A 20,000-nucleotide genomic window follows, 5' to 3' on the forward strand; every position below is an offset into this window, starting at 1 on the left:
TTGAGAACAGAGTCGGAGCGCATGCTGCATTTTAAAAAAATAAAAATACATTTCAACTCTGTAACCCAATATAACCAAAGTCCACCATCTTACCTGTAAATCTTGTAGATTTCATCAGAGCGACCTTTCCTCAGCTTCAGGATCCAGGCGCCTGGAGCCGCCTTCAGCTGAAAGTAACCCTGCAGAGGAGAGGAGGTCCACAGTGACGTTCTGCTCTCAGGTGTTACACCACAGAGTTAAAGGCTCGTCCTGCAATAACTCACCAGGTTCGCCATGACGATGGTATCCATGATGACCGGCTCGGAGGCGGTGCCCAGGGTGAACTGGAGTCCGCGTGGCGGCTGGCCCGAACTCACATCGAAACAATGACCTTCCAACAGAAGGTGCTCCAACTCGTACTCTGCTGCGACGATGTTCTCCACCTGCACACACCGGAGAGCAGAAAAGGCTTCACCATGAGGGAGTCAGCGTTGACGAAAACCGTCATTTAGACAGCCGAAGAGAATTTGAGTTTGAGATTCTAAAACTGAAAATGTGTGAAAAAGAAAAATCTCTCTTTAAATATTTCATCAGGGCCGATCCTGACCGACCCCTCACTACTAAAAGCTCGGCTCTACCTCCTCCAGGTAGATGTTGTCCAGGTCGTAGCGGGTGTGCACAGACTCCACCATCCAGCTCTCGGGGGTGTTGAGGTTCAGGGTGAAGAGGGGGGACTGAGGCATGTCCAGGAACTTAGCCAAGGGGCCCGGAGCAAAACTACCGTCAACTTGAAAGGACACCTCAGGCTCCAAGACGTGACGGTAAAAACTGGAAGAAGAAAAAGACAGTTGGACTTTGATTCCAGACGGGAGAGTCTGAATATGGAGAGCTTTAGCCAAAAGAAAACAAATTAGGGAATTGCAGTTTTTTGATTTAGTGAGTATTTACATAGAACTTTTAAAACTATTTGTTACAAGGTGCTCCACAAATGCAAAAAGTAAAAACAGGAAAACGTACACAAAGAAAGAAAAATAAATAAAAACGTTCAAAAAAGTAGGCATAAGGAAGGGTAACTGATTCCATGAAGGATTGTCTGTACAGGTGGGTTTTTAGATACTTCAGATCTGAGGGTTTCTGGGAGTTGATTCCAGAGAGTGTGTGTGTGTGTGTGTGTGCGTGTGGGGGGGGATGGAAAGAAGGCCAAGATTAGATGATCGGAGTGGGATATGGAGCGAGGAGGCGCTCCTCAAACGATAAGTTAAGGTCATAAGACTCAAAACATTTCTTTAATTTTGAAGAAGAACAGAGGCTCCATGAATTCAGTGAGCTGCTAACTAAGGTCCTCATCCTTTAAATTAAAGATCAGCATTCAAGCAGAACGATCGGGAGAGTAAGCTTTATACAGAAAAAGAGCACATCTGAAGTTTGTCTCTACTGTCCTCACCTCTTGAGGGGAATCTCTGACAGCTTGGACTGGCAGTTCATGAAGACTCGGAGGTTGAGGTTCACCAGCTGCTTCAGGACCTGCAGAGAGTGCGAGCGTTAAGAGAGAGGGAGAGAGACAGGTTCGAGATGAGGCGTGGACAGGGCAGAGCTGAGGGCCACGTAAATACAAGCGGACAGATCTGAAAAGGAAACAATCCAACCAGGGACTTCAGTTCAACCCACCACGAGGAGAGGAGCGAGTTTCTGTGCATCTCTGGTGACGGGATCGACGACGGCGATGACGTCGAAGTAGACGTCGCCCTCCTTAGGCCGCATCTTCACAGCACTGCAAACAAACGAGCCCAGGAAACTTAACACTTACAAGGCTGAATTCCTCAACACAAACCGATCACATCAATTTTTTTCTCCAGGTAACCTGATCTAAATAATGTGCACATCTTTACCTGTGGCGATCATCTGCAAAGTCATATTCAACGCGGGCCTCTCCTTTGGGCTGGGAGGAGAGAAGAGCGTCCACCTTCATCACCAGGTCGCTGGCACTGAGAGACAAATCAGAGGTTACTTTTTAAAAACTTAAAAGAATTAACTCATCCTCATGAGCCGTTTTCACTTTTACACTGCTGAAAATATCCAGATCATTTCAGTTGGACTGTTCCGGAGATTGTAAAAGTGTAAAAGCCCTAATAGACAACACAGGCCTCTGCAGAGGCTTCATCCTAGCAGGAAGCTAAATGAGTCCAAAGATTGTTGAAATGGTTTCGAAGAATCTGCTAGAATACATTTAGTCTTTTGACATGGTAGCATGGTGCGGGCACTTGAATGTCAAATGGAAAGAGGAAACAGACGAGAGAGATCCAAACAGCCAGTCGACTTCAGACTGCCACGAGTCACAACAAATATTAACAAAACATTATTTGTCCCTGAGCTCAACTCAATTCTGAAAGTAAAAACAGAAAACCCACTCCCCAAAGTCTGACACTTCTAACTGCACAATGAAATGTTTTTAAAAATGACTGTTTTTCATCCACAGATTCGGTCGACTGTGATGTTGTCAAGGACTCCGAGCGCTCTTCTCATCTCTCACTTTCCTGAAATGTTGTCTTGTTTGTCATCATGTTTTTTGTTTTTATGGAGCCAAGGACAGTTCTCCATATTGTGGAAAAGTAAAGCTCTTTTCTTTTCTAGTGAGTCTTCGCTTGTCACGAAGGGAGATAAAGTACCTGTCGCCTCGATTCCAAACTGCTGGACTTTGCTTTTGATTCGCTCTCCGGATGTTTTCAGGATGATGCTCTCTAAGAGTAGGAAGTCATCCTGGTTGAACACCTCCTCCTCCTCCAGAGGACCAATGATCTGCAGGCAGGAGACAAAAGCTAAGTATTGATCTGCTTTATTCATAAAAGCTAAGTTTATTTATATTTTCAGTGCAGGTGAAAAGTTTTTTTTTTTTGAAACAATAAGAAACAAGATGGTGACTCACTCTTCCGTTGCTAATGACTGCTTTTTGTCCTTTCTTCAGTTTGAGCACATCCCGGCAGTAGGCGGCGTGGGAGAGCAGGAAGTCATATTTATGACCCTCATAGGCGCTCTTAAACAGTGACACATCCATACCCTGAGGGGACAACACGGCAAACATGTAGGCAATGGATCAACGGGAAAATGAGGGAGAAAAAGTAAGGAAGAGATGGTTTCTAAATCACAATGGTCATCCCTCACCCCGACAGCGAACTCTCCCACGTCCACTCCCCTCTCCAGAGCCGCCGCCGTCTCCTCTTTGGCCAGCTTGGTGATGAAGTTCTTGGCGTTGTTGGCAGATTGAGTCTGCATGGCGGCCCAGATCGCTCGGGCCACGCGGCTCGTCTCTTCGGACGGAGCATCCGATGGGTTGTTGATCATCCCCAGGCGGACGTTGTTGCTGGTTTTCTGATGAACAACAGCTCGACGTTAGTGAGGGGTTTGTTAGTACAAATTCACAGGAAACAAAAAACAGAATGATACAACTGACTGATGTGGTTTTTTTTTTTATGGTAACACCTACAAACCCACACTCATCATGTTTTTTTAAACTATTTAGAAATTATTGAAGGAAACAAACTCAAAGAAACAGGAGATCATTTAAGTGTTGTTTTTACATTCGAATAAATTCTTAAAAATGTCGACCCGTTCCTTTGAATTTCTCCATCTTCTAAAACACTTCATAACATCTCAAAGCAAATCCTGTTTTTCTACCATGTGTCTGATGGCGTCATACAGCAGCCGACGTCCCGAGGGTTTGTCAAAGTCTCCGACCACCCAGAAGGTCACAGGGCGGATGTAACCGTCATCTGGCGACAACAACAACAAAGGAAGAACGAAACACGGCCTGTCAGTGAAAGGACTCGCTGATCCTACACAGTTGAGCTCAAGAGTCAAAGATTGTGTGCAGTGAAGACACAGATTGATAAAGTGAGTTTAAAAAAAAATAAAAAAAATAAAAAATAATCGATGTGGGTGGCAAACCGGGCTGCAAAGAAACAAAGAATACCATGAAGAAAGTTAGAACTAGAACTTAAGACGTGTCCTCCATGCAGCTAAAACAAAGACCACAGAATGAACCACCATGCTCTCCTACAGATGGAAGAAAAACAAACGTTAGAACTTGGTGAGCTATTACAAAAAAAACACAGTTACACTTCAGAGCCCACACGGCGATCATCACATGCGGAGCATTAGTCGTTTGTGCCCTCTGAGAAATGCTGCACAGATGGAAGCGTGATGCTGGATTCACAAACGGAGCCAAACAATGCCAGCGATACTCAGAGTTCACGGACGACAGAGAAGAATTAGAGCGAAATGAGGGAGAGCTGTAGTAGTGTGGAGGAAGAGGGTGATTACCATGCCTGTTGGTGCTGGTCATCCCTGATGGAGGGACAGTTTGTTTGTTTTGTTTTTTTAAAATCGCATGATTAGGAGGAAGAAGAAGAAGAAGAAGAAGAAGAAGAGGACAGAGGGAGAACACATGAAGAGTTTAGGATTGAAGATGATTCAAGAATCTTCAAGAGAAAAATTGAAGAAATGAAACGTCGGCCAGTCGGCGTTTGTTTGTTCGATGGTTAACAGCGACCACGCGAGACTGTTTTACCTTTTTTGGTCATGTAGTTCAAGCTGTTGGCCACAGCGGTGCTCTTCTCTTTGATGTCGAGAGTGGAGAAGCGAGCGTAGTCGTCTATGAAGTGATTGTCTGCAAAAAGAGAGAGCAGGCTGTGATGCAGAGCGTGAAGGGCAGAACAGTGCAGATAGTCAAACATGGATTTGAATGCAGTCATTGATTCACTCCCTTTTTACTGTTCGAATAAAAAGAATAAGAACTGGAAAATTTCATCGGAAACTTTATTGAACTTTCAATGGACACTTTAAAAAAAAAAATAATAAAGTAAAACCTTAAATGGAAATTTTGGGAAGTTTCCAAATTTGCAATAAAGACTTTTATAAATGTTCTGAATACTGAACTGGAAAGGTTGAAGTGGAAATGTTCTTCATGAAAAGTAAACAACAACAACATGGCCGACATCTTAATGACTTGTTCAGAGCCCACTGTGTACTCACTGGTGTCAGACAGGTCCAGGTACGTTCTGCTGGTGGACAGCACTCTGGGGTTGATGCGCGGGACGACGTTGGGCTGACTCATGATGAAGTCAACGACGTCTTGATCTGTAGCCAGTTCACCCTGAGAGCCACAAGAGCACACACTCCAGAAGTTACTCTTGGAATACACAAGAAGACAAACCTGACAGGGGGGGTTCTCATCTTTAAAGTCACAGGAAAGACTCAAGTCAAGTCACGAGTGTTTTGAAGGAAAAGTTCTCCAATGACAAGTTTGAGTGAAACAGTGAAAAAGGAGACAACAGAACGTCCTTCATCAGGACTGGAGTTGAAACTAAATTTACACACTGCTTCCTTCGCTGTAAGACTTTACAAAACAGTCTTTGAACAAAATAAACATTTGGCTGCTCCGAGTTCTGGGACGACATTAAAACAGGAAAACACGGCAGATGGCACACACTCACAAAGATGAAGCTTAACAGACTAAAATATTTCTCACTACGATCCAACACTGTGTACTGAAAAAAAGAAAAGAAAAGAACAATCCTCCCTAAAAAAAGAACCTAAAAAAAAAATATCTAAAGTTAATCTGCTGATTTCATTTTCCTTCTAATTAAACAGCGTTTTGAAACAGCTCCAGCACATTAGCACAAACAATACACCCACTGGCTGGCGTTGTTGGGTTCTTGTGCTGCCCGGGTTCTTCTGATGGTTCCTTTGATGACATCTTGTGACGGTTGGGTTCAATATGTGTGTGTTTGGTGTGTAGCTGTGTGTTTTCTGCTTGTCAAAGCAGTTTGTAAACCCGTGTTTTTAAAGGTGATTTATAAATAAAGCTCTTAGTATAGTCACTAAATATGTGTTCATTTTAACGTTTTATGGACAGGGTCGAGTCGTAGTGCTTGAAATCGGTCTTTTTGAAGTTCTCCGTCCCGTCTCAGAACCGAAAGCATTTTCATTCAGTCTTGTCTCGGTCAAGACCGGTCAAGGACACCACTGACAGTCTATTTGTCCACATCATTACTGTGATTCGAGAGAAAACTCAACTTTATAAAAGATTATAAAAGAGTAAAATTCCTTCATAATTTGATTTTCAGCGCCCGGTTAGGGTTTCAACCTTCTCGGTGTTACGCTCCAAGCGATGTCTGCTAAACACAAGATGATGATTTTTCAGTGATAGTCATCTTTCTGATCTTGTCTTGAAGCACTCTGGTCTGAGGATAAGTCTGGGTCTCGGTTAGTGTCGTCTTGGACTACAACACTACGGATCATTATAAAAAAAGGTTTTATTTTTCTAGAAGCGCAGACTTTGAATTTTGAAGGTGAAATGTTGTCAGTGCATGTGTTGTGAAATGTTTTCAAAGCCTTCAGTATTTATTGGACTACGGATGATTTCACACTGTGGGTGTTCAGTACTTATCTCCACAGAGTCCGTTTTTTTTTTCTTCCATTTGGACTCAACTGCATGAAAATGGATTTCTGTGCTTAGATGAGCGGGCTCTGACTGACCAGGTAGACGGCCCTCTGGTAGAACGAGGTGGTCTCCAGGATCTTTTGCATGGTAACCGTCTCCAGTTCATCCGGGTCCAGCTGCTCACGCTGGTATGGTATGCCGTTGTACAGGACCACAGGCAACGGGCCCACCCCGGTCTGCTCATAGTACGCCCGACCCTCCTGAAAGAGAAGACGCAGAGACATGTTACTTCTGATTACATCAGCCTTGAACCACATCAGACGTGTGGCTGGATTAGAGATGATGATTTGCGTCCAAGAAGATGTTTAATAAGATCCATGCTGTAATCTGGAGTATGTTTTAAATGTCCCCCACAAAATATGAGCCCTCAGGGAACTACAACTCATACAAGATGTGATAAAGACCGTGTTCTTTCTCTGAAGTACGCTCATTCAAAAACTGATCCCGGAAAAGTGTCTTTAATTATCTGAGCAGTTTTTAATTATTCGGGAAATCCTGTTTCTAAAATGAAAGGCCACATAGTCTCCTCCTCTTCAAACACTGCAAATAAGTCTCAGAGCTCCCAAACATGTGTCTTAATCTAAATCCTATACATGATCATGTCTATAAACCCCTCTATTTCAGCCCTGCTCAGAACAGGCTGTTTCTGCGTCTGTAGCTTTAAATATGTAAATGAGCTGTGTCTGACCACGCCCCCCTCTCTGGAAAGGGTTTCGCTCAACATAAGATTCTCAACATAAGATCTTCAGGTGACACGAACCTCCTCGTTCAGTTTATTGTTCAGCTGAAAACAAAACTTTTAGTAAACATTAAACATGGACACGATCTCAGACACAAACAATGCTTTTGTCCCCTTGTCTACAAACTCACCACCTAAGCTGTAAAGTGTGTGTGTGTGTAAGTGTGTGTGTGTGGCTATGCCTGCACTTTGTCATCACTGTTCTTAATGCATACATAAATATGGTTTGAGTCATTTACTGACATGTTTGACTGATTGTACTTTGATCAGAGCATCGTGAAGTCCAAGACAAATCTTCCTCCCGGGACAGTGAAGTTCAGTTTTAGCCGCTCACCTTCCTGTTGCTATCGTAGCTGGAGTCCGCTCCGAGGACGCTGCTGACCTCCACGTAAGGGAATCTCTTCTCCAGCACCTTCATCACATCCCCAACACTTAACTTCCCACCAACAGGAACTCGGTTGAACATCTAACAGATGGAGGGACAAAAATCAACCAAACGTTTAAAGTTTGTCAGCGAGGAGTCAAACTTTATATTCTCACGAGGACAATAAGAAGAAGAGTCGTCACTGTTTGCCTCACCTGGATGACGGCTTCAAATGCACTCTGGCTGTCCACCTCGTCGCTGATGTAGTTGTAAGCTCGAACCAGCGCCACGCCCGCATCCTGCATGCCGTCTACGTCGTCTTCATTGGACACCACAAACACCAGCCCGATTCTACAAAAACACACGCAGAGGCCGAGTAAAGTTTCACAAACAGGCTCAAATATGTTTATCAGACGGTTAGGATGCAGAGAGCGTGCCGTGAGCTTCATCTGTATTCAAACTAACTGACCATCCCGAGACGCCACATGCAGGGAGACAACAAAGGTCTACCGAACCTGCCTGACAAAACTACTGAATTTAAAAGGAGTTCTAGACCCAAATACAAACCACTGCACTGCAGCATCTTTAATAAACACACATTTTTCTGTTTGTTCACCTACTGTCTTTTATATAAACCGTCCATACGCTGATGTAATTCACATTTATCAGAATATGCATATTACACGATGAATGTAATCTTTACTAAAAATAACTGGAGGACTATTTCAGTCACGTCCCTGCTGACTGAAACACTAACCTGAGTGGGATGTTGTTCGAATAAAACATCTCGGCAACACTCAGCAGCTCGACAGCGTTCTCCTGAGTTGGGTCCAGAATGATCACCTGTAACACACACACACACACACACGCACACACACACGGGTTGGTAATTTTCACCAGGGTGCAGGAACATTTGGATTCTGCAGGCGGTAATTAAATCAGGTATAGACGAACCAGATTGTGGAAGTTCTTGCGGATCTGCCTGATGACTCCTGGGAAGGTGGGCCTGAGCAGCTCCTGCACGTTGTACGGCCATGAGCTGTACCTGTGGTCCGTCTCCAAGTTGTTAATCCACTACGAATTGAAAAAAGGAGAAAATGTTTGAAAGAAGAACGCTGGGTTAGGCCGAGGAGAAAATGACCTTTTACAAATTACACAGAACTATCGAAGCAGAAAACCTGTATTTTCATTGTCTGCTGATTCTTTTCTTGTGAAATCATGTATTCACTTTCTGGTTTATTTCATGTCTAAGAAGAGAAGTAATGTTCAGCTTTAAATACAAAGGGTTTTGGATGGCAGGTAATACTGTTTATCTGATCCGCTACCTTTACATGATGATTCTGTATTCAAGGATATTTGGGCTGCATAAAGAGTTCCTGCTCTTTTTGTTTAAGGACGTGAAGGGGCCGATAACGGTGAATGTAATGAAAAACGAGGCCTGCTTTTATCCCTTTCTTACACTGATGGCGGCGTTGCGGATGTCAACAGCATAGTCGGAGTCGGACGGCTGGACGTTGAGCTTCAGGATGTCGTGGATGTACGGGGTCTCGATGTGCAGGGAGCGCAGACCCTCCATCACCCTCGCCTCACTGCGCAGCACCTCAAACACACTGCAGAGGACATTAAGGTTCACATTAGGTTTCATATTTAAGGTCACATATTATCACCGTTTTTCTAACGCTAACATGTTTGTCTACAAACCTCCTGATCATGACAGAAGTGTGCACCACTTTTCAGAACAGGCCGTTATGATTACATGCCATATCATGTGTGTGTGTGTGTGTGTGTGTGTGTGTGTGTGTACCTGAAGATGTCCTGTGTGTCCAGGTCTATGTGCAGCCCGTTGATGAACAGAGCTGAATCTCCAGGCTGCAGGCCCAGAGTTCCTTTGAAGAACTGTGAAGAGAAACATCGCTGTGACTAAACCTCCTACTCACATCAAACCCTTAAAAAATAAAAAAAAAACACTCCTCAGCTGGTCAGATCAGCACATCGTGCTGCACATTATGTCAAATCTGCTCCTCTTGAAGTCAATTAGAACGTAGGACTAAAGGCAACAGGAGGCACGTGGCCGTAACGAAGCCCGTCTTCTGCTCCAAACAAACGAGCGGTGACAGCCCCGTTTCAAATCAGTCCGTTTAGAGCAATCAAACCCCGCACTACACAAATCTAATTATAAGAGGAAAGAGCGTGTGGCACCGCTGTGAGAAGTTATGAGAGTGTTTGAGTGTCTGCACAGGCGGAAACGAGAAGACTCAAAGTCGTTCTGGTGCCGTCAAATCTCATTACAGAGAGACAAAGACATCAAATTAATCGTACTCCAGACACCGCAATTATGTATTACAATACGACATGATTACCACAAACACTGTTCATCCCACTTAAACTGTGTCTGTCTGTGTGTGCGTGTGTGTGAGAGAGAGAGAGAAAGAGAGAGAGACGTCTGTATGCAAGCTCATGTGTCCAAACTACTTCAATCAATAATCTTTGCTCGCTGCAGGACTGAGCGCGCCCGTCGAATGAATCACAGATTCGGTAATTAGGACGTTAGCCGCTCACCTCTGCCACCCACCCAAACTCCTGTCTGCACACCAAGATAATGTGAGCACAGCTTGAGGAGGCGGAGGAGGAGGAGGAGGAGGAAGGGTGAGTGAGAAAATACTCAACGAGAAAATAAAAGGATGATTACTTCTTGTATTAGCAGAGGAAAGCCAAACAACGATGTGAGACACCGGATGCTTTTCAAGTCAGATGATGTGCACGGTTGATCACGCAACAAAAGGCAAGAGGACAAAACAATAAAAAAAAGAAAAGAAAAAAAAAAGAGGAAGAGGAGTTCTCATTTGTGATGTTTCCCTGAAGCCGGCTGAGAGGCTGAGGCGTTGGTGTAAAAAGACAATCTTTCTTTTTCTGCTTTGATTGGATGAGAAAGGTAAACAGCTGAACGTAAATTATTCCTGACCGCGAGACGGGAAGAGCAGCAGCATGCTGATGAAAACTAGGGAGAGGAATGCAATGTAGAGGTTTGTCCACATAAACACAAACAAGAAGAGAGTCCAGTAGGGCTCTAGAGTCATAAGCATCCTGCGTTTGTGAGCTTGACTGAAGTTCAGTCTGATCACGCTGCTGTAATTTCTCGCTAAAGCACGAAGGAAGCATCAGGAAATGTTGAAGCGAAAAAAGTTCCCGACAGATCTAATACACACTCCTGTTTAGAGATATCTGATGGAAATTTAGCGTCCAACTGTTTGAGGAAATGACTTTGTCGATTTGTTTCCTGTGCAAACTCAATTCTGACTCATTGTTAAAGAAAGACATCTCAGCAGGAAAAGATGAACGAGCGCTGAGAGACGGTTCTGGATTTTTCATTCAACTTTAAGAAAACGAGAGAAATGTGAAGTTAAACCAAACTCAATCGCTAAACAGATGCGTGGACAAACGTTTACCTTCTGGTTCTCTTCGATCTCTCTGCGGATCTCAGAGTTGACCACAGTCTTAGTGATGGACCTGTTGGGGGGGGAGACAGGAGCTGTAAAACTGCAAACCTCTAAATACATCTGTGAACCAAAAACTTTACACTCGTGCTTCTGTTCCTGAGTCTTTTTCTTTACCGGGCTTTTGTCGGGAAGTTCTGACTGAGGTCTCTCATGACGTTGAGGGCTTCAGCAGCGGGAGCAGCAAGAATGCGAGCTGCCGTCTGGAAACTCAGATCTGTAAGAGAGAGAGAGAGAGAGAGAGAGAAAGGTGGGCGGATTGGTAGCAAGGCAAAGAGGGCAAAATATGTGAAAGAGGTGATTGGACAGAAGCGGATAGGAGATGAACAAACACACAGGAGGGAGCAGAGAAAGAAAAAAAAATGTTCCATAGAAAAGGCGGTATGAGCAATAGTTAGAGTCTGTACTTAAACTCACAGAGGTGAGCCTGAAGAATCTGAAGCATTGAAGTGTAAAAGAACAAAAGGCGAGGAGGTGGTTGAACAGCTTCGAGCTGCCGCGATGATGATGATCAGTTAACGTACCATCTCTTATAGAGAAAAAAAAAGAGACTATAATTACTCTCTTTGGGCTAAACTTGAAACCTCATACGTTTTAAGTCTCCATGTTTAGGCCGTAACAGCATGAAACACTTCACTTTACCAGAGAAAAACTTTGACCCTCGCCGCGTGCTGCTTTCTTTTGTTGAGATTACAATTTATCCAGAGGGTAACGTTGACGTGTAACAAGAGTCTGAGAACCGCTGAATTCTTTATCGGACGTTGTCTGGGCACCGGGAGCATCCTGGAGCCAGGACAGTCCCCAGAGTCATGTTGCAAGTGTTCCCAGAAAGTCATCAGTTAAGCTAATTAAACCAACAATTAGAATTTAATTCCATGTTAACATGCTTGTCGTCACATCTGAGGCTTTAATTAAAAACTATCTCAAAGAAGGAGAAGGATTTAAGGCAGGATTAAGACCACAGACTCGAGTGTGTGAAGGCACGAAATCAGGAAGAAATTCTTCAGAAGTACTGACACTGTTCAAGACCATTTAGATCCTCTGCTTTCGAGGAGATGAAGAGTGCGGTGAGGATTATTTCAGTGCAGTGAACATCTCAGTAATGGTGTTGTAGCCTGTGTGATTATTAGCCCCCGGAGGTCTCCATCTCTTTGTAAACAGGCTGAGCTAATGAGCCCCGGCGGGCCGGAAGATAAAGACGGACGCCCACATGACAGACCGACAGCGGAGCTGAACCGACTCTCTCATCCCTTCTTCAGCACAGTGAAAGAAGGCTGCACATCCTGACCACGCCGGCAGCCTTGTTGCATAAGTAAAGAGTTTCATGTAGACATGAAAACGTGCAGAGAGACAGTTGACTGTCGTTGATAGGGTTTTAAAAGTGTGTCTGAGTAAGTCAGTAAACACGTGATGTCATTCGAATCGATGAGGCTTTTTAATGTTATCATAACTTCAACACGTTACGGCTGAAATGCATCAAGGAGACACTGATCGACCACCATCATCGATTAAAGAACTAAAGAAATTCATTTTATGTTTGCAGGTTTGATTCACAGACGGACTGTTACAGCGGCAGACGCCAATAATCATCTGTTTATTTATCGACGACCTGTGCATCAGCAGAATAAATCAAACTAATGAAACATCCCAATCGACGGCTCCTCCACAGCAGAGATGTAAATTCTCTGGCTGGAGTTAAAGTTCAGCGCTCTCAGTGTGCTGGGGGAACGATGAGTTAATGCTTTTACACCGTTTCCATCCGTTATCGATATCGCTTTTCTCCTTCAGATGTCATTGGGCGAGAGGCGAGGTCCACTTTGGACTGGTCCAATCAGGCGCTAACCACCCTGCGGCCTCAGAAGAAAAATCTTTCTTTCACCGTAGCTTTATCCTTTTCTCTCACAAAACTAAGATTTCACATATTTTCAACTTTGCTCCCTAAAATCAGCTCGTTTTTTTCTTGTCAGTTAACACGTTATCATTCAGCGTTTGTCTTGTTATAATCCAATCATCACTTTCGGATGCTATCGGCATATGCAGTCTCTTTAAACTTGTCGAGGCGTTAATGGATTTTCAATCTTTTGTGCCTCATTTTAAACACATTCGAATCTTTGACTTGAAGGAGAAGTTGTTACTTGACGTGATAACACCTCTGGGCTTTTCAACACACTCGGGTGTTTGTAGACATCGCCTTATTTGGTTTTGTGGTTTTTCTGTTCTTGATTTTTAAGTCTATCCACTGAACAAAGACCTAAAAAAAATAAAACATTAAAAACCAAACAACTGTTCGCATGCACGGACAGATTGATCGATGTAATTGGTTTGAAAACTGATGGATTACATTGTGACAGGGATGAAGATCTGGGATTCCTGCCATTAGATAATTATCAGCTGGAGCTTTCGCCTAAATGCACCCAGAGCTCAGTCTGAGTCCAGAAGGCATATTTACTGCGTCATCAATCGATCTCCTCTCAATCTAAGTGACAGGAATAATGCCTGCAGGTGCTAACAAGAAGCGGAGGGAGTGTTTCGCTTTGATGCACGCTCAGAGAATTTCACAGTTTGAATTTTTCATCAGCCTGTCAAAAGGCTGGCTGTGTTAGTTTTATGTATTTGTTTCAAAACAATAACTCTTTCCATAAAAGGTGTCGTAACTAATCTCGGCCGTCTTCACCTTCATATTGATTCCACGGCTGCCGCTCATGTCGGTGTGCCAGTCTGTGAAGATTACGCGTTGCAGAAGCACAGCGGCGACTTCACATACACACACAGTCAGATACGCACAAACACAGCGCTGTGCTCCTCCTGCTGTCGTCTCGCCTCTTTAAACTCTGTTACTACCTGAGGTACGGGGAGGGGGGGGGGTTACTTCCTCCCTCCATCACACCTCTGAGACGTTCAGATCAAAGGTGAAACGTCACAGGGGTGTGAATATCGCGGCTTGAAACATCAGACGGAATAAGTCGATATCTGCTTATTTTTCTCAGGATACGCTGAAGGAAAAAAGATGGATGGGTGTCTGACTCTGCTGTTAACAGTTTATTAAGCAAAAGCAATCACACACACATTTCTTACACAGGCGGTTTTATCGACGTCTCCAAAGTAAAAGAAGGAAACGGATGAAAAACTGGGGAGATGTAGAGACGAGACTCACCTTGCATTTGCCAAACTTTCAGAGGAGCCATTTCATTTGTGCTTTCTACCAAATGTTTCCTCAGCTCCTTTAACTGTTCCTTAAGCTCTGGATAAAGAGTCCTGGGTAAAGACAAGACATCGAGTGAGTGTGTCGGACAAACAGATTGATTTGTTTATTTTAAGGTTAGTTGATAAGAGATTAAAAAAAACAAAGGTTGCGGTCAATGCTTTGAGGGAATAAACTGGAGAGAGAAAAAGGAGGAGAAGCACGGTGCGGTTCCTGGGGCTAATCCAAGCTTTGAATTTTGTATCGTTGGCTGACACAAAGTCACTCACTTCAGCTTGCCAAAAAGGAAGCCCTGGACCTCGTCCACTGGATCGTTCTCTCCGATCACTGTAGCATTCACCTCAGCGCCTGAAACCACAATCAATTAACTCATTATTCACATCAGGACTCCTCTGGGATTTCACCATGGAGGGCATGTGCATATCAATAGTGTGTGTATGTGTGTGTGTGTGTGTGTACCTTGGACTTGAGTGTCGTCCTTTGCCTTGTACTCCTGGCTTTTGATGGCGAGCTCCACTCCATACCCGGACAGATAGACTTTCCTTTCACTCGGTTTCTGGAGTGAAAGAGAGAAAAAGAGATGAGAGGCAGAAGTGTCTCCACTCACGTCGTTTTCTCTTCAACTCGCTGACGGCACTCTGACACATTTTATTCCTGCTGCACTGACAGACTACGTGATGCAGAGAAAATGTAAGTTTAAAATGCTCTATTAAGTTATTTTTTTTCTTTTGTTCGTATTCTGTTATAAAATGCCCTTATGTGCTTTCCTGCTGAATACATCGACGGCTTTCAAGGACAGACAACCAGCTGCTGCTTGCTCAGTGCTGAAGACACCGAGCGCACTCTGACTGGCTCAGAAAAAGTGTTTAAATGTTACAACCTCTCTGGTGCCCAGAACTCTGTACCGAACCAACAGATGGTGAGAATAATTTAGCATAATTACAAGTTAGAAAGAAAACTGTGTTTTTCAACATACTCACAGATGAGGGGAGAAGAACTCTTTCATCAAATTAACAAATTAGTAACACTTCAACCGACTTGCTGTGAAGGCAGAGCATCATTTTGCTCCTTAAAGGTCGAGTTTGTAAATGTAGGAGGATTAAATGGCATTCAATCTACGTGTTTTACTGGCAAGTCACTGCCTGAGAATAAGAATTGTTGTTTCATTTACCTTCAGATAATCCTCCAGATGAGACTATAAAATATTGTGTTTCTACTATTCTATTGTTTCTTTTTATGATGTTGTTCTACTATCTGCCATGCACCACTATCACCTTATTATTATATGTATATGTATATTTATTTCCTGTTTACTGCACTATAGTTCTGTTTACATCTGTTCACTACTGCATATATTTCAGTTCACATCTTTAGTCCGATCCAGGTCCACTTATACCTTCTTTTGCATTTAACTTTGTAATTTTGATTTTTAGCTTTGGACTTACATTCTTACACTGTATTCTTTTGTTGACACTTTATTTTTGGTTACATTTTAGCATAGCTGCTCTGTTGTTCATTTACTGCTCTGTGTGACCTTGAACTGCCCCCCCAGGGACAAATAAAGTTTTTTTGAATTGAATTCATGACTGTTTTCCCCCCAGTTCAAATGCATCTACTGTTTAATGTCTATCTTGTTTTAAGACTGAAAGAAAAACCTACAGCCAGGTAATGGCGGAGCACGTAAGTCGCCAGGCCTCCGTGGACTTTGGAGGTTATGACTTCATGAAGCCTCTGGAAATCCGATGTCCCAAACGCAGCGTACAGAATGACAACAGGAGCGTCTGGATTTGATCCAGAGTACTTGTGATCGCCTTTGAAAAGATACGGCTTCGGCCTGAAAGAAGACGGTGAGTCATTTTTAAAAATCTCTTTTCCTGCTTGTGTTTTCTGAGGTGTTTGCATCTTTTATTACCTCTGTGCAGCTGTTTTCAGCAGTGCTTCTAAACCTTCTGCATCGCACGTCTTTTCTCCATGGACGCTAAAAAATGCTGAGCAGTCAGAGGGAGGAGGCTCATTGGACGCTATCTAAAAAAAAAAAAAAGTGCACATTCAGAAGAACATGACACTCCCTTACATGCATGCCAAACCTTTCAAGAACAAAACACAATGAAAGCGTCCTCTGTGTACCTGCTGGAAGGAGTGAACTGTTGAAGAGTAGGCTCTCAGGGAGAGGGCAAACTTCAGCATGTTCACCTGGACGGTGCTGAGCAGGGCGCTGGCTTTCTTTATGATGAGGTCATAGTAGGCCTGATCCGTGTCTGCATGAACATCATAAGAACAAACGGATGTAATGAGCCAGCATTGTGTTGTTATACATGTTTTCATTCCCTCTTTAACTGCTGAGCGTCGCTGCATTGAGGCTGTTCTAACCATTTGAACTCAAGCAGAGACTCAAGTGAACAGATGTAAAGTACAGTTTGCAGCTCTGCTCCATCTTTTTACTGCTTGCTTAAGTGTTTGGCCAAAACACTAACACTGCAATTGCTGCCAAGCGGCATGCACAGGCATCATAAATTCAGCTGCTTGTAACCAAAGAGACTGAAGTGAAAACGGGTCAAGGGCGGCAGGAGAAGTTTTACATTACCGTCATGCTCTCCCTCTATGGACTGATTGGCCTCCACAAAGTCCCAAAACTTCTCCTGGCTCTCCTCTGCCAGGAACTCACTGAGGGGGGAAAGACGACGAAGTTCAGCAGTTACATACAACTGTGTATATGACACTCTCTGTCACAATGTCTGTTGAAAATAAAAAAAGCGGTTTCTTAATTTATAAATGTTGTTAATGTTGTGTCCGTTACAGTATACAGGACAGAGTCTGAAGAATATAAGTGAAGCAGGGGAGTTTAAACTCACATCGTTCATGACTCTACTGACCTTAAGAATATTATTCATCTAATATCTGAGCGATAAAAACTCTGTTGGTGTACCTGGCCTCCAGCAGCAGAGGAGTGTCTGCCCATTTGGTGGTGAGTGTTGTGGTGACGGCCTTGGAGTCTGCACCCGCAGACACCACTGAGAGCAGCGACGACAGCAGCAGGACGCACAGAAGCCACATCCTCGAGTCTAGACCTGAGGGAAGAGTCAAGGCGTAAGGATTCAAACACATGACATTATATGACCAGACGACAACGAAGCGCCTCGTTTGATTGATGCTGAGAATAACAAAGCTGCCTAAACATACCCTCATCTAAACATACATTATCTTGATTTAACACCTTAACACCCTGTGGTTCAGATTGGACATCCTCATGGGGCAACTGGGTCTACATGACCCACCAAAGTCCCAGCCTATGCCCCCTTTAAGCCCCCTCAGATTAACCCCTAAACCCTCAGACGTATTTATCTAAAAGGGCAACAAACATGAAGGAGACACTCTTCTTTCTCTCCTTGCTTCACTCTCGCACTGACATGATGATTTATGTTTCAGTCCCTCATGTTGGAGATTTTTTTCAGCAGGTAAACAAAAAGCTTCATGAACTCCGTCCAATAGGAATGTTCAGCGTGTCTCCTTCGTCCAATCAGAGCGCAGCTTTCACATCCGGACTGCTTCAATGACAATCCCAAGAGCTAAACATCTCGATTCTTTACACCCGATATTGTAAGAATCTTATGATTTAGTGAGGTTTTTGGTATCTTAAATGTCTGTGACACCGACACACAGAGACACTGAACTGCTGGGTAAAGCTAATCAACGCTAGCAGTATAAAGAGACGCAGGAGCTAGCTGACGCTTATAACACGTCAGAAAAAAACACACCTGGATTTATCTCACAGTCTAAAGTTGCAGAGTCTTAAATACGATAGCAATCAGTGATTAATTTTTGTAGGTTATAGTATGAGCAGATAGAGAATGAATGATATATACTGACCGGAGCCGGCTCCGCAGCTTCCTGCATTCATGTTGTGTTCAGCTGGGAGTGAGCGGGTCCTGTCAGCTTAGTGAGGTACCCGCAACTCTGCCTGTTCAAAAATGACTACAGAACAGGTGCCGAGAAATTCATCTCTACTATGGAAGTAAATCTGTGGCATCAGATTTTTAATTCGAATTTTTTGCACTGAAATTTTTATATATCGAATTTATTTACACTGAATTTTTGAGACGTCGATTTTTCTTTTACACTGAATTTATTTGAACATTGAAAAAATAAAATCATAGGAAAAAAATTCACTGCTAGAAATTCAATGACTTTTAACATTCAAAGTCTAATTTCGATGCAAAAAAAAAAAAATCCGTGTTAAAAATTCGATGTAAAGAAATTCAGTGCTAAAAATTGGAATTCAAAATCGGGTGGCACGGATTTACTTCTATACTCTACCTTAATATTTACAGTCTATGATCCCTATCGACAATTGCATGTTTGAATTAAATATATTGAACGGGGTATTTCTTTCTAAAGTTTATACTTAATAACAGTTAAGTGCTGCTATTGTTGTCTGTAGAGTAAATTTAAAGGGGACATATTATGAAAAATCCACTCTGAAAGTGTTTTTGAACATTTATTTAGGTAGCCTGAGTGTCTACCAACTCACAAAATGTGAAATAATTATCCAGTTCTTTGTTTGTGGTCTGCATAAGTCTTACAACACAGACAAAAAAAGGCTTTATTTTAAATTTGCTCTCGTTGTGACCTCACAAGTTGGATTCTGGTTAAAAAAAAACGTTTTAAAAATCCCCTCCCCTCCTTTGGTATCTCCGCCATGGACTCTACCTCCAGCCTAGAACAGAACTTTTGAGCAGGTCTGCCATTTTTATTCTCTCTTGCAAAGTGGTGACGTCTGCAGGGAAAACTCATTGCATTTAAAGAGACACACACACCAAAACAGAGAGTTCTGAGAAAGCTGGTTTATACAGGGTCACTTACTTGATTCATGTTATAGTTTGACCAAAGCACAGCACACGTTTGATTTAGACCACAGGGGGACTGTTTGAAAAAGGTGGGAAAGGGGAATTATATGTCCTCTGTAAGAGTGAATGCAAAATTGTGCAGTGCAGAAACTGTGTGTGCCTTATATAGCCTTGTCTTGGGAGGTTGCATATTTTCTCATATAGACTGCATTTATCACATATATATAAATATCAATAGCTATATTTACAATGTATGGCAATTTTCGACAGGCATGCATTTCTCTGCACAACACCTGCATTAGACTATTTAACAGGGCTGAAATATGCCAGGACCGCAAAATAGAAAAACCTAATTTCACTGAAAGGTAATTAAAAAACTGAAGAGTTGGGAAACCAGGCTGTATCTGGCAATTAACTTTGTTGTCGAACCCAGGCCTCCGAAACAAACAAAACATAATTAAACATCGTAAATTACAATAATCCCCTTTTTCTATTATTATAGGCTACCTTCAGAAAGCCCTCAGGGAAATGAAAAAGATTGGCTGACTTTATTTTCGCCGGGTTTAGCACTCTGACATGGTACTATAATTTTTCCGAATATAAAAATCAAGGCATTGAAAATTAAAGAGCGAATTGCATTTTTTCTTGTTTTTTTTAATTTATTATTATTTATTTATTTTTATCTACAAGTGAGTCCCTGGGGAAGGTTGTTGGGAATCAATGCCATCACTCATGACAATTTAAAATGTAAAAAAGCAGATAACATAACTTAATGGTTATTAAACTATCTTTGCTTCGCTCTTGCTGGTGCTTATTTTAAATGAAAACTACACCCAAAATATAATTTACAATGTGCCGTTCCAGTGGTTTTAGACAGTC

General features: G+C 42.8%; 1 protein-coding gene across 1 annotated transcript in view; it reads right to left on the minus strand.

The window, feature by feature from the left end:
• uggt1 (UDP-glucose glycoprotein glucosyltransferase 1) overlaps positions 1 to 18,239 on the minus strand; it is a 23,266-nt gene extending 5,027 nt beyond the window's left edge. The window contains 32 exon segments of the mRNA XM_079369286.1: positions 92 to 179; positions 264 to 422; positions 618 to 807; positions 1,424 to 1,503; positions 1,648 to 1,750; positions 1,869 to 1,964; positions 2,646 to 2,652; positions 2,655 to 2,775; positions 2,903 to 3,034; positions 3,139 to 3,345; positions 3,652 to 3,746; positions 4,297 to 4,320; positions 4,544 to 4,642; positions 5,008 to 5,128; positions 6,514 to 6,678; positions 7,552 to 7,683; positions 7,797 to 7,932; positions 8,339 to 8,424; positions 8,536 to 8,655; positions 9,041 to 9,191; positions 9,386 to 9,477; positions 11,028 to 11,088; positions 11,193 to 11,292; positions 14,230 to 14,330; positions 14,547 to 14,625; positions 14,737 to 14,833; positions 15,937 to 16,111; positions 16,190 to 16,302; positions 16,405 to 16,535; positions 16,862 to 16,941; positions 17,204 to 17,345; positions 18,145 to 18,239. Coding sequence (XP_079225412.1) covers positions 92 to 179; positions 264 to 422; positions 618 to 807; positions 1,424 to 1,503; positions 1,648 to 1,750; positions 1,869 to 1,964; positions 2,646 to 2,652; positions 2,655 to 2,775; positions 2,903 to 3,034; positions 3,139 to 3,345; positions 3,652 to 3,746; positions 4,297 to 4,320; positions 4,544 to 4,642; positions 5,008 to 5,128; positions 6,514 to 6,678; positions 7,552 to 7,683; positions 7,797 to 7,932; positions 8,339 to 8,424; positions 8,536 to 8,655; positions 9,041 to 9,191; positions 9,386 to 9,477; positions 11,028 to 11,088; positions 11,193 to 11,292; positions 14,230 to 14,330; positions 14,547 to 14,625; positions 14,737 to 14,833; positions 15,937 to 16,111; positions 16,190 to 16,302; positions 16,405 to 16,535; positions 16,862 to 16,941; positions 17,204 to 17,345; positions 18,145 to 18,175 — 3,514 coding nt within the window. The 5' untranslated portion in view covers positions 18,176 to 18,239.
• Between the last annotated feature and the right edge of the window lie 1,761 nt (positions 18,240 to 20,000).

Source organism: Symphodus melops, assembly GCF_947650265.1.
Source record: "Symphodus melops genome assembly, chromosome: 19".
Taxonomy (NCBI): Eukaryota; Metazoa; Chordata; class Actinopteri; order Labriformes; family Labridae; genus Symphodus; species Symphodus melops.